Here is a 13446-nt window from a genome sequence, read left to right as displayed (position 1 = left end):
ATGGAGTACCTGGCAGTAGGTGGCAGCACAATGCACCTAATATGAAAAACGTATGTGTTTGGGGGTGTCCGGATACTTTTGATCAAATAGTGTATGTTCGATCATCAGATATCTACAAAAAAAATCAGATACAAACATATTTTAGAAAACATAGTAATGGATGGCTGTAGCATTCCACTTTGACTGAAATCATCTGGCACAAATTATAATACACCTACCCAGGAGCGATTGCTGCACGCCGATATGGTGTTTCAGCTACGGTATACTTATTATTTGTTATTGTTTCATAGCTAATTTCCAAGTTCTGCCAGCTATGTGCCATCGCCAGAGAGTTACATTTTAAGAACGTATGACTGGACGATAGTTTTTCTGCGACCATTTTTTTTTTTTTTTTTTTGTCAGGTTATACTGCCCATCCCTGAAAATGGCTACACAGCCGCAGATATGTAGCAGTGAGGAAGCGCCAAAGAAACTGGTGTAGTCATGCGTATTCAAATACAGAGATCTGTTAACAGGCAGAATTGAAAGAAATATCATCGATATGGAAATATGGGCTTTCGGACACGAGGGATCACTCGTGCACCCTTAATTACTGTACGACACAAAGCTTTACGCTTCTCCCCGGCCCAACACCTACATTGGACTGTTGATGATTGGAAACATGTTGCCCGGTCAGATGAGTCTCGTTTCAGATTTTCTCCAGCGGTTGGACGTGTTCGAGTATGGAGGCAACCTGATGAATCTATGGACCTTAAGAGTCAGCGGGGGACTGTTCAAGCTTGTGGAGGTTCTGTGATGCTGTAGGGCGTGTGCAGTTGAGTGATATGGGACGCCTGATATGTCTAGTTACAACTCTGACAGGTGACACGTATGTAATCAGCCTATCTGGTCACTTGCATCCATTCGTGTCCATTGTGCATTCCGACGGACTTGGGCAACTTCAGCAGGACAATGCGACACCCCACCGTCCAGAATTGCTCCAGAGTGGCTCGAGGGACACTCTTCTGAGTTTAAACACTTCTGCTGGCCACCAACTCCCCAGATATGAGCATTATTGAGCATATCTTCGATGCCTTGCAACATGCTGTTGAGATGAGCTCTCCAATCCCTCTGACGGATTTATGGATAGCCCTACAGGATTCATGATGTCAGTTCCCTCCAGCACTACTTCAGACTTTAGTCGAGTTCTTGCCACGTCGTTTTGCAGTATTTCAGCGTGTTCGCGGGTGCCCTACACGATATTAGGTAGGTGTACCAGTTTCTTTCGCTCTTCAGTTTACCTTTGATAAGAACAGTCGTCACTCCGAAGGTAGTGTTCTGTATTCGGAGCTGTTGCTTTCTTGTTCTTTGGAGGGATCTAAATTAATGAATTTTCCCTGTCAAAGTCGTCCTAACCATCCCAACCACCTGATGGTCTGCTTCTCTCTGAACTGTGACGGCGTCCGTTTCTTCTTCACATGCTGCAGTGATTTCGATCTGGTTGAAATTAAATGATTAATGTAGAGAAGAGAGGGAGACTCCAGACCAGTAACAGACAGCTAAAGAAAAGCAGACATGTTCTCGTAGACACCTGGAACTACGAGGCAGTGTCGATGGTTACTAGCCTGCCCACAATATCGGCCTACACAGGCGATCGGCAGGCTTGCTGTGAACCAGACCACAAATACATGGAATGGCCTCAAAACACCATAACGATATCTACTCCAGACCTTAGAGATAGCCGGCCAGAGTGGCCGAGCGGTTCTAGGCGCTACAGTCTGGATCCGCACGACCGCTACGGTCGTGGGTTCGAATCCTGCCTGGGGCATGGATGTGTGTGATGTCCTTAGGTTAGTTCGGTTTAAGTAGTTCTAAGTTCTAGGGGACTGATGACCTCAGACGTTAAGTCCCATAGTGCTCAGAGCCATTTGAACCATTTTGAACCTTAGAGATAGTCTCGATGCAGTAGCGAAGTTATCATTTTGGTCTCATTATTACCTAGGTAAACACTACCCTCGGTCAGATCCCCACGTACCTGAACAAGCCAGCTACAACTGAGATCCGGATGGTGGTCCAGAAGTAGTTTTGCTAACGACTGTTTGTCCTTAGCAGCCGTACACTCCAGCGACGTGCAGCGCATTTTGTGTGTGTGTTTTTTTTCTTCTATTCTTGTAGAGGTGTTTAGCGTACACGCAACATCGGTGACAATGGAATATGATAAAATATTCGCGAAATTTCTTTGACAAAGATCTATGACGTGGCGCTAAAAAGGGGTATTACACTGTCGTCAAATACTTCGTCAAATTTCGAGATGGTGGACAACAGCTTGTTGTTATGCGTTGCAGTTTTTAGTACCACAATTGTATTGTGTGTGTATTTGGAAGAAAGCAACGGAAGAAAAGGAAACATACTGGGATGAAGCCTTAGGTATTACTTCGATATAATAAAAGCATTGTGCAAAAGTTGTTATGAGAGCTACAAGTCGAGGAATTCGGGTATTAATACATAAATTACTTACGAGTGGATGAGAGAGTATTTCAGTATTTACTCGGTAAAGGGGCTTCTCATATTGCAAAACAGAGTACTCTCTTGAGAAATGCTATATGTGCAGAAGACAGACAAACTGTGAGACTGCGATTTCTTGATGCAGAGAGAGTTACTCCACAACACAGCACTCGAATATTACGTTTCACATTAACCAAAGTAATTCCAGAAACGTTTGAAGCGATTTATAAAGCACGGAAGGCGAAATACGTGAAGATAAGTAAATGTTTAGTACACTATATGGGCAATAAGAACTATTTCTATTTTTGAATAATTTAATTAATGGAATCCGTGTTCCAACAAATATAAAATTAATAAAAAGTGCGAAACGGATGGAGCGCTTTCTAGCTTGTGGCATTCAGAATTCAAACATAAACGAAGTAGAAGGAATAGCTAAGAAAGAACTTTTTATTTTAGAGTGTGACCACATCCTCTATTCCGGCGTGTTGAAAAGCAACCTGGGTGTTTCGAGAGGTAGAGGTGGATGGCTGTATCTGTGATTGTGGACATGAAGTTGCCTGCAGGGCATTCCACCTGCCCATCAAGACACAATTAATAGCATACATTGAGCCCCTTTGTCACTCCCAACACTAGTCGGAGTAAGTTTATATAAAAAAAAATCCATAAGAGTCGAAGAAACACACCAACTTTGAAGCCATATTTAGAAACGTAACACACAGACGTCAAATAGCTGTAGCGACGCCAGCGCTCAAAGAGATTACATGTCACATTGCAGTGAACAGGCGACAAACGACTTTTCAAATCTATCGCGAGGCCCTAGATTTGATCATATTTATTTGACGACAGGCGAGATTTGACAAAGTTCCCTATTACACCATCAAATTTCTTTGACATAAATATTTGACATATCAGCTTTGACACAGCAATATGATAGTGTAATGCCAGCATAAAAGCCAGTATTCCATTATCCGTGTCGCTGTTAGATAACAAAGCAGGCCAGTGATAGTCAGCAGCAGATCTGGTTGGCCTAAGTCGTATCAAGCACAGACGGGATCCTCACCATAGGGCTCGTGTGGGCTTCGAAATGTAGCGTCACGTTCCACACGATTTTCTATTTGTCTCAATTGCGGATCTAGCTAACACTGAGAATCGGTACGATCGTTGTGGTGGCATCTTTTATTACATCAGAAAGATGTGCGCCGTCAGTTTATGTCGTAACTCTGCTCTGTTTTCATTTCAGGAGAGAGGTATGTCGGGTTTTACGGGTTCCGTCGACCATTGCTGCTTATCCGTGACCCTGAACTCATTCGCCACGTCCTTGTCAAGGATTTCGGGACGTTCCACGACAGGGGACTGTTCATCGACGACGAAGAACCTCTCAACCAACATCTCTTTGCGTTGGGAGGAAAGAAGTGGCGCCAGCTGAGAATCAAGTTGAGCCCTACGTTCACATCTGGAAAACTAAAGGTGATGTTCAAGGTGAGTTGATGCGTGATGCGGTTCCACGGCGTAATCGTTTTGTGCTACAAACCCAACGGCTTTGATGCGAAAATTGTCTCTCTAAAGCTATAAATATTTCCCTTATGTGGAGATGGCCTCCAAAGCGGTCGACGACAATACAGACTAGTTTGAACACTGTCGCAGCCTATAGGTTCACAATCGATTACCACTACATTAAGAAAACATGACTTCATAACAATGCCGTTTAGTCTTCTTGGATTTTTCTCCGTACAGAACGTTTTGTTTCATCACACACTGATGTTTCATATTGGAAACTTCATTTACGCTATATGTTCCAGTCGTGTAAATGGAACCTCACCCTTACGGAATTTTTGTCTTTATGGAGGGAGACACAATAATGAAAAACCGACGTTCGTGACGTGTTTTTTTACTAAAAATCAGTAGTTTCAAACGTCACGTCTGATCTGATTGATCTCGCTGAAGATGTAGCAGTATTGACTATTCACCGTTTCCACTTAATATTACGTCAAAAACTCGCCAACTGCCCGCGCACAGTTAGGTCCTCTCAGGAGGCTGATAGTCTCGTACAGAGCGTAACGTCCCCGTACTATTCATGTTCTTCCATTCACAAACCTTAAGGGCGAAGGACAGGGTGATGGACGAAAATATTGCTCAAATTCAGGAATTTCTTCGTACTGGAATGTAGTAGAGAAATTAGATTTGCTACAATTGGTATTTTTATTGAAAAATATTAATATCTTCACTGTAATTGGGATTTTCCCGAGGTAGCTCCGAAATGAGGTAGATAGACGGTTGTCGCTGTAAATCTCGTTGTGATTTTCTGAAACACGAAACTTGCATATCACCCTGATCCTTACAGATGTAATTTCACTTCATCGTAGGGATTTGAAAAAAAGAGTCAAATTTGAAAAATATGGCCATTTTTGGACACCTCTTTCTTGGTTGAAAAAAATACAAAATACATAAAAAAATCTGCTACGACGAAGAGCATTCAGTTTCCTTCAAGGAAGGCCAAAAATCATTAAAATAGAATGAAAATTGTAGGGTGGGCGACGACAACCATGCCGAAAAACATGGTTTTGAGAAAAACCCGTTTAAAGTTTGACAGGTATTTATCATATAAGAAAAGGGACAAAGCTTGAAACTTACGGGATATCATCGATGCCTGCTCCACATAATTGTCGCCCCCTGCTAGCGGATGGCCGATTTCTGTTACTTTTACCTGATAAACCCTCATTTTCGTCCTCAACGGTCTTTTCGTCGCTGAACGTATCGCCCCTACCGTCTCTATTCTTACGGAATCGACGCATTTCGTCACCGATTTTGACTTAAAGAGCATTTGCCAAGTGTATTAATGCAGTACGGTCTACATTGAATGTACATACGGCCAAATTGGAAGCAATGGTGACAATTTCGCTACGGTTGAACGCTGATTTTAGAGCGTATCTTCAAATGAGACTACTGAAACTTTCGTTCACATTTTGAGTGAAACCGCTCAAACGACGCTCCAGCAAATCAGGTTTACTCGAATCGCTTTAAATGGGGAGCGTGAGCGGGGAACCGGTTCTCTAACGCCGAGGCGTGCCGTGAACGCTGAGCTTCAAACGCTCACAGAATCGCTACTTTTTAAATATTTTGGGAAATAATTCTTCAATGTATATACATTGGAATTTCGTAGTAAAAAAAATTGAGAGCTTTTTCCACCCTCACCCTGTTGTTACCCCATAACGGTTAATCCTGATGACTATAAAGTCTGGATTGCAATGTAACGCTGGACGGTGGCACACAGACTACTGACACGAACTGTGCGCCCAGCTATATGTCATAGTAGCGACATGATAACTTTGCATAATGGTAGTCTAGGCTGAAGGTCAAGGTATTATCCAGGTAGTTTAGTACAAAACGCAGAGTGTCACGTACTTTTGCGTGCAATTCTTTATATAACAGTGATTGGTCATAGGGGCTTACTACATTAATCCTCATAAATTAAGGATACGTGACGAATGTGGTGCCACACAACGTGGCGCTAATAGCATAGGCACATAGGGAACACACACGACACAGATCTGTAAGTCCACGGTATTGGTCATAAGTTGAGAAAACCGTCCCGAAACACATGTGCTACAAAACGCCACCGTTTCCTGCGCATGTACCCCAACATCAGTAAGGGATATGATCACCATGCGCACGTACACAGACCGCACAACGGGTTGGCATACTCTGGATCAGGTGGTCGAGCAGCTGCTGGGGTACAGCCTCCCATTCTTGCACCAGTGCCTGTCGGAACTCCTGAAGTGTCCTCTGCGTTTGAGGACGTGTAGCGATACGTCGACCGAGAGCATCCCAGACGTGCTCGATGGGGCTTAGGTCTGGAGAACAGGCAGGCCATTCGACTGATATCTTCTGTTTCGAGGTACTCCTCCACGATGTCAGGTCGGCGGGCCCGTGCGTTATCATCCATCAGGAGGAAGGTGGGACCCACTGCCACCCTGAAAAGGCGGACATACTGGTGCAAAATGACGTCCCGATACACCTGGCCTATTACAGTTCCTCTGTCAAAGACATGCAGGGGTGTACGTGCACCAATCATAATCCCACCCCACACCATCAAACCATGACCGCCATACTGGCCCCTTTCAAAGACATTAAGGGGTTGGTATCTGGTTCCTGGTTCACGCCAGATTAAAAAAATGGTTCAAATGGCTCTGAGCACTATGGGACTCAACTGCTGAGGTTATTAGTCCCCTAGAACTTAGAACTAGTTAAACCTAACTAACCTAAGGACATCACAAACATCCATGACCGAGGCAGGATTCGAACCTGCGACCGTAGCGGTCTTGCGGTTCCAGACTGCAGCGCCTTTAACCGCACGGCCACTTCGGCCGGCTCACGCCAGATTAAAACCCGGTGAGAATCACTGCTCAGACTACACCTGGTCTCGTCCGTGAAAGTAACCTGGGACCACGGTTCCAATGACCATGTGCTGTGTTCTTGACACCAGGCTCCTGTGACCAGGGGTTAGTGGAATGCACCTTGTAGATCTCCGGGCGAATAAACCATGTCTGTTCAGTCGTCTGTAGACTGTGTGTCTGGAGACAACTGTTCCAGTGCCTGCAGTAAGGTCCCAAGCAAGGCTACCTGCAGTACTCCGTGGCCGTCTGCGGGCACTGATGCTGAGATATCAGTCTTCTTGTGGTGTTGCGCACTGTGGACGTCCCGTACTGTAGCGCCTGGACACGTTTCCTGTTTGCTGGAATCGTTGCCATTATCTTGAGATCACACTTTGTGGCACACGGAGGGCCCGTGCTACGACCTGCTGTTTTTGACCAGCCTCCAGTTGCCCAATATTCTACCCCTCATAACGTTATCAGTATGGGTTCTTTGAGCCATTTTCAACACACAGTCACCATTAGCACGTCTGAAACGTCAGCACACTTACTCGCTGCACTGTACTCTGACATGCACCAACATACCTCTGCGTGTGTGGACTGCTGCCAGCGCCACCGTGTGACGACCGCAGCTCAAATGCACCACGTAGTTATACCCCGAGGTGATTTAAACCCGCAATCCGCCCACCAGAGCGTTATTACACCATATATCAGCATTATCCTTAATTTATGAGCATGAGTGTAGTACTAAGAGGCTGAGTCGTAAGTAAGTCACAAACTCCAAAATACCGCATATCGTTTTAAATTTCACGCCTATACTTATCTAGAAGGTCGCAGCACATGTTGGGTGGAAGATAGCCGATACACAGTATTCAGCGGCCATTAGTTAATGATCTGAAGTCAGACAAATGTGGCAGGCGTGTTATGAGTGTGTCCCCGACTAAAGAAATGCAATTTTTGTAATCCGGGAGAGCTCGTTCACAGCGAACTGCGTGTCGTACTTGGTTAGAACTGCATTTCAAGGAAATCTGTGCTCGATTGGATACAGGAATACAGCAAATGACAGTAAAAATTCACAAGCAAAGAGCGCTTCGGGCCCGCTTCTTATCCTGCTCAGGCACTTTGTTGCCTCGTGTAGGGGTATGTAGCTGCCGCCTGGACACATGTCTTGTGGGTTGCAGGAATTTAAGGAACCAAATAAACTTGCTCCATCCCGAGAGGTAACTCGTTAAATGCGAACACTGTATGCTGCGGGCTTTTAACGCCTTGTCGAACCATACCCTGCAAGTGCAACACGAGAAAAGTAACTCTCATAATGTCTTTATTCCTTGTTGGAGATTGAGCAGAGCAGGTGGTGAATTTTCTTCTGTTTCCCAGTTTTAGTTCCTTGTTCTTCAAAATGTAATAGCTTTGATAACGTGAAATACAGTATCCTTGCAATTCAAGAACATTATAATTCTCGAAGCGGTGAAACGAGGAGCAACAATGGAAGTAACCAAATTTTAGCGAAATCGCATTGATCGATCATTTTTAAAATCTTCTAGTTCATAGTGTGGTTAAACTATTTGGCATCTGATTGCAACTTTATCAAGACTACCGGAAAAAAATTGAGCATTTACTACGTGAACTACCTCTTCAGTTGCACTAATTACCTGTTTTGATCCTCTCTGATGTCTGTTCTGCACGGAGAGATTTCGTTTCCGTTGCGCCGCCACCATTAAGCTTTACGTGCCTCCTGTTGTTTGTATGTAGTTGGGACGTCAGAAAATCCTCAACACATTACGTGAGGTAAACTGCGTATGAAAGCATAAATTTTTGTAATAAAAAGATTTACAGACTTCTTTTTAATTTTGCAACATCTACGTCTATCCTCTTCAAAGTCACCCCATACTGTGTGGCAGATGGTAGATCTCAGACCACCATCGCTTACCCGCTTCTCTGTTCGAATCGCGAACGGCGCTTGGGAACAGTTGCAGTCCGTACGAGCTCTGATTTCTGGGAATTTCGACAGCAAAATTCTCCGTGATACACAAGGCATTTCCGTAACGGACACGCCCCGACTAAACGATCCCAGTGCGAAACGTGAATCCTTTGTCGAATATTCGCCATTGGTTGCCTTAATCATACTTGGTAAAAGAGTCCAGGTCAATGAACATTATCCAAAAATCTGTCAAACAAGGGTTTTTTCAGCCTTTGTTTCGTGGATAAATTACACTGAAGCGCCAAGGAAACTGCTATAGGCATGCTATTCAAATACAGAGATATGTAAACAGGCAGAATATCAGTTGTTAGATAGGTTACTGCTGCTACAATGGCAGGTTATCAAAGTTTAAGTGAGTTTGAACGTGGTTCTATAGTCGGCACAGAACCGATGGGACACAGCATCTCCGATGTAGCGATGAAGTGTGGATTTTCCCGTGCGACCATTTCGAGAGTGTACCGCGAATATCAGGAAACCGGTAAAACTCCAAAGCTCCGACATCGCTGCGGCCGGAAAAAGAACCTTCAAGAACGGGACCAACGACAACTGAAGGTAATCGTTCAACGTGACACAAGTGCAACCCTTCCGCAAATTGCTGCAGATTTCTGTGCTGGGCCATGAACAAGTGTCAGCGTGTGAACCATTCAACAAAATATATTCGGTGTGGGCTTTCGAAGCCGAAGACGCACTCGCGTTAGCTTGGTGACTGCAAGACACAAAGCTTTACGCCTTGCCTAGTCCCGTCAACACCAACATTGGACTGGAAACATGTTGCCTAGTCGGACGAGTCTCGTTGCAAATTGTGTCGAGCGAATGGACGTATACGGTTATGGAGACAACTTCATGAATCCGTGGACCCTGCATGTCATCAGGGGACTGTTCAAGCTGGTGGAGGCCCTGTAATGGTGTGGGGCCCGTCCACCTCGAGTGGTATGGGACCTTGATACGTCTAGATAAGACTCTGACAGGTGACATGTAAGTAAGCATCCTGTCTGATCACCTGCATCCATTCATGTTCATTGTTGAACTTGGGCAATTCCAGCATGATAATGCAACACGCCACATGTCCATAATTGTTACAGAGTAGCTCCAGGAACACTCTTTTGAGTTTAAACACTTCCGCTGGCCACCAAACTCCCCACACATGAACATTATTGAGCACATCTGGGTGCCTTGGAACGTGCCATTCAGAAGAGATCTCCACTCCCTCGTACTCTTAGGGATTTATGGACAGCCCTCCAGGGTTCATGGTGTCAGTTCCTGTGGTGTCACTGCCAGACACCACACTTGCTAGGTGGTAGCTTAAATCGGCCGCGGTCCATTAGTACATGTCGGACCCGCGTGCCGCCACTGTGTGATCGCAGACCGAGCGCCACCACACGGCAGGTCTCGAGAGACGTACGAGAACTCGCCCCAGTTGTACGACGACGTTGCTAGCGACTATACGGACGAAGCCTTTGCTCTCATTTGCCGAGAGACAGTTAGAATAGCCTTCAGCTAAGTTAATGGCTACGACTTAGCAAGGCGCCAATTGTATCAGTGCATGTATCATACGAGTCTCATTTGTATCGCCACAATCTCCAGATGTATAATCAAGAACGATGTATACAAGGACGGATTAAAAGTTAAGTAGTCCAGAAGCTACGTACTTTTCTTTATAGCATTCATTAAGTCTCCTGTTTCAGACCTCACTCCATCCTTCGTGAGTTAGCGCGTGCATCATGGACGCCTCTTTCAATTAGTGTGCGTAGTGTTGGCAAGTCTGCCGACACTACAGTTCCCTCAAGCACTACTTCATAAATTAGTCGAGTCCATACCACGTCGTGTTGCGGCACTTCTGATTGCTCGCTGGGGCAGTACACGATATCAAGCAGATGCAATAGTTTCACCGAGCGAGGTGGCGCAGTGGCTAGCACACTGGACTCGCATTCGGGAGGACGACGGTTCAATCCCGCGTCCGACCATCCTGATTTAGGTTTTCCGTGATTTCCCTAAACCGCTCCAGGCAAATGCCGGGATGATTCCCTTGAAAGGGCACGGCTACTTCCTTCCCCGTCCTTCCCTAATCCGATGAGACCGTTGACCTCGCCGTCTGGTCTTCTCCCCCAAACAACCCAACCACTAGTTTCTTTGGCTCTTCGGTGTATATGTCCACTGAATCTCAGCCTGACATCGGCTTTTCCTACAATTTCTGTTATGTGGTCGATTCACTTTAGGTCGCATCGGAAGTCCTAATCGGATAGTGGTGGATTTCTCCGCCTACTTACATTTATTTACGTTTAGTATCAACTGCCAGTCCCCGAAACAGCCGTAGCCCCTCCGGATATCTTCCTGCATTTCGCTACAGTCGTATGGCGTTACCATCTTGCTGTAGGCAACGGCGTCATCTGCAAGAAGCTTGACGGAGCTTCCGACGATATCCACAAGATCATATTTATACACTGCAAACAAAAATGGCCCTGTAACACTCCCAAGGGGTAACGCGGAAATTACCTTCATTTCTGTCGATTTTGTTCTGTTAAAAATTACGTCTCAAGTTCTATCTCCTAAAAAGTCCTGAATCCAGCAATAGGAACACGGTAGTTTGCTGAAACACGCTTCTCTCTTACGGCCACTGACAAGGTGTATGCATTTATGTGATAGACTATCCAGGACAACGGGCGCGAGATGGCAGACGTGGTGGGGGAAATGGTGGACCGCGGGCAGTCGGTGGAGGTGCGCGAGCTGATTGCGCGGTTCACCACTGACGTCATCTCCTCCGTCGCCTTCGGCCAGGAGTGCAACTGCCAGCGGAACCCGGAGCACGAGTTCCGCCAATGGGGGCGCAAGATCTTCGAGCCCTCTTTGCGTGCAGGCATCTCGTCCATTCTGAACTTCATCAGTCCAACGGTCATGAACTATGCACGGTAAGACCCGCAACTATCAATTCGTCTGTTATGACCTCTTTGTGGATGGAACGTTAAGCCTTAATAGTCTCTATCATGACTTGGATGTGTTGAAGGCAAAACGCTGCACACCATTAACTTAGAACACCTCCACTGCCTTGCTACCGATACCACTTGTCAGGTCCTCGAACGAAACATTTCGTATTCTCTCACTCGCCATGCCTGGGTTCTCAAGTTTTCACCATTTCACGAACTGTTACAGGGCTGTCAGTTATTATATAATGGCTGGACCTGATCGTAAAACTGAGTTCTTACAGTCTAGCATTACTTCAGCGAGCAGCATCTCCACCTACATGAGGTTTCGTTGAAAATGGTCCAGGCTTTCAGGAATAGTGCCAGAGAGAAATCTGGTGGTCTGAGGTTCCGGAAATGTCCAAGTCGAAGTTATGAAGTCAGACGGTTGCTTGTCTACTGTTCTCTGTCTGTTAAATTTTAATGGCTATGAGCCTTGCTAATTTATACGTCTGTCCTTGCTACTGCATCTAACTGCGGTTTTCAATGGAATCTAAGTGCAAGGAAATCTAAGTAGAGATTCTGCGACATGCAAACAACGCTTACAGACCCAAGATGTTTCCTTCGTCCGAAGAACTATGCTGCAACCCCTGCTATACAAATCAGTTCTTTGCAATTTTAAGATGAGTTCAGCTGCGATGGCGTGGATCGATCCTTTCTTGAGGTAAGTTTGTAGGTAAATGATTTATTGAAATAAGAGAGACCTAAACATTGCCTTTGATATATCACCTATTTTTTCTCCGTTATAATACTGAAACATCCGCTTAGAAAAATTTATAAATGACGGTGCTGGAAAACCTCTACGTTATTTGATTTTCAAACAGCTGAGCAAAACTGAACGTACTCAGACATTTCTCTCTTTACTTATTCTGATCATCACTAAACTGACACACAATATTTGTTTTTCCTCAACGCAATCTGATTTTCAATAAACCCTACAAAAGAATGGCCCTGACTAACAATAACCTATACCTTTCATGAATCACTTACCTCACAAAAATCTTCGTTACTCGAACTACTGCCATACAGTGAGCGCCAATACTGCCAGCTAAAAAAAAGGTTCTAACTACTGAAGGCACTAACAACTGATAGGCATAGTTGGTAGAGAACAAACAATGTATTTACATTAATAGTGTTCAAAAGTCATAAAATATATAGCAGTTAATGACATCCAGTCTTACAAATTTCCTTTTTCTGACGGACACACGTACAGGTCGTCCGCTCGGTCGTCTCTCTCCTCACATCCACCACTGCTGGCGGCTCACGGCCAACTGCGCAACGCTACACGCTGTTCACATCCATCAGCCCAACACTACAATAGCAAAAATTCCAACAATGCAAACCAGTCACAGACTGCACACAGCACAGTCCGCGATTTTCATACAAAGCACTACGTGGCGTCACCAACATAAAACCCTGAACGGCCTACTTACAATACCACACCTATCGTTACCATATACTGTTATTACCTGTTACACTACTATGTTGCACTTTGTCAAAAATAAGCTTGTTGGAGTACTTTGATATTCGCTATTCAGTACTACCTTCCGCCCTCAATATTCTGTCTTCAATTCATTGATTGCTACATTATTCCTTCATATAGTTCGACCTTCCTCGGCACTTTCCACTTCCCACTCACAACATCCAGTCCCTA

At 45.0% G+C, this 13446-nt stretch overlaps 1 protein-coding gene across 3 annotated transcripts in view; it reads left to right on the top strand.

Moving 5' to 3' along the window:
* Positions 1-13446, top strand: part of LOC126262248 (cytochrome P450 6k1-like) — a 247612-nt gene that overhangs the window by 15739 nt on the left and 218427 nt on the right. For all 3 annotated transcript variants that reach the window (XR_007546711.1, XM_049958733.1, XM_049958732.1), the window contains exons 3-4: positions 3725-3963; positions 11479-11741. Coding sequence is in view for 2 of the 3 variants with exons in the window: in XM_049958733.1 (XP_049814690.1) it covers positions 3725-3963; positions 11479-11741 (502 nt within the window). In the remaining variant the exon portion in view is untranslated. The remainder of the gene's footprint in view (positions 1-3724; positions 3964-11478; positions 11742-13446) is intronic.

This window comes from Schistocerca nitens, chromosome 6, assembly GCF_023898315.1.
Source record: "Schistocerca nitens isolate TAMUIC-IGC-003100 chromosome 6, iqSchNite1.1, whole genome shotgun sequence".
NCBI lineage: Eukaryota > Metazoa > Arthropoda > Insecta > Orthoptera > Acrididae > Schistocerca > Schistocerca nitens.
Note: the sequence above shows the minus strand (reverse complement) of the source record. Positions and strands in the feature narration are given on the sequence as shown.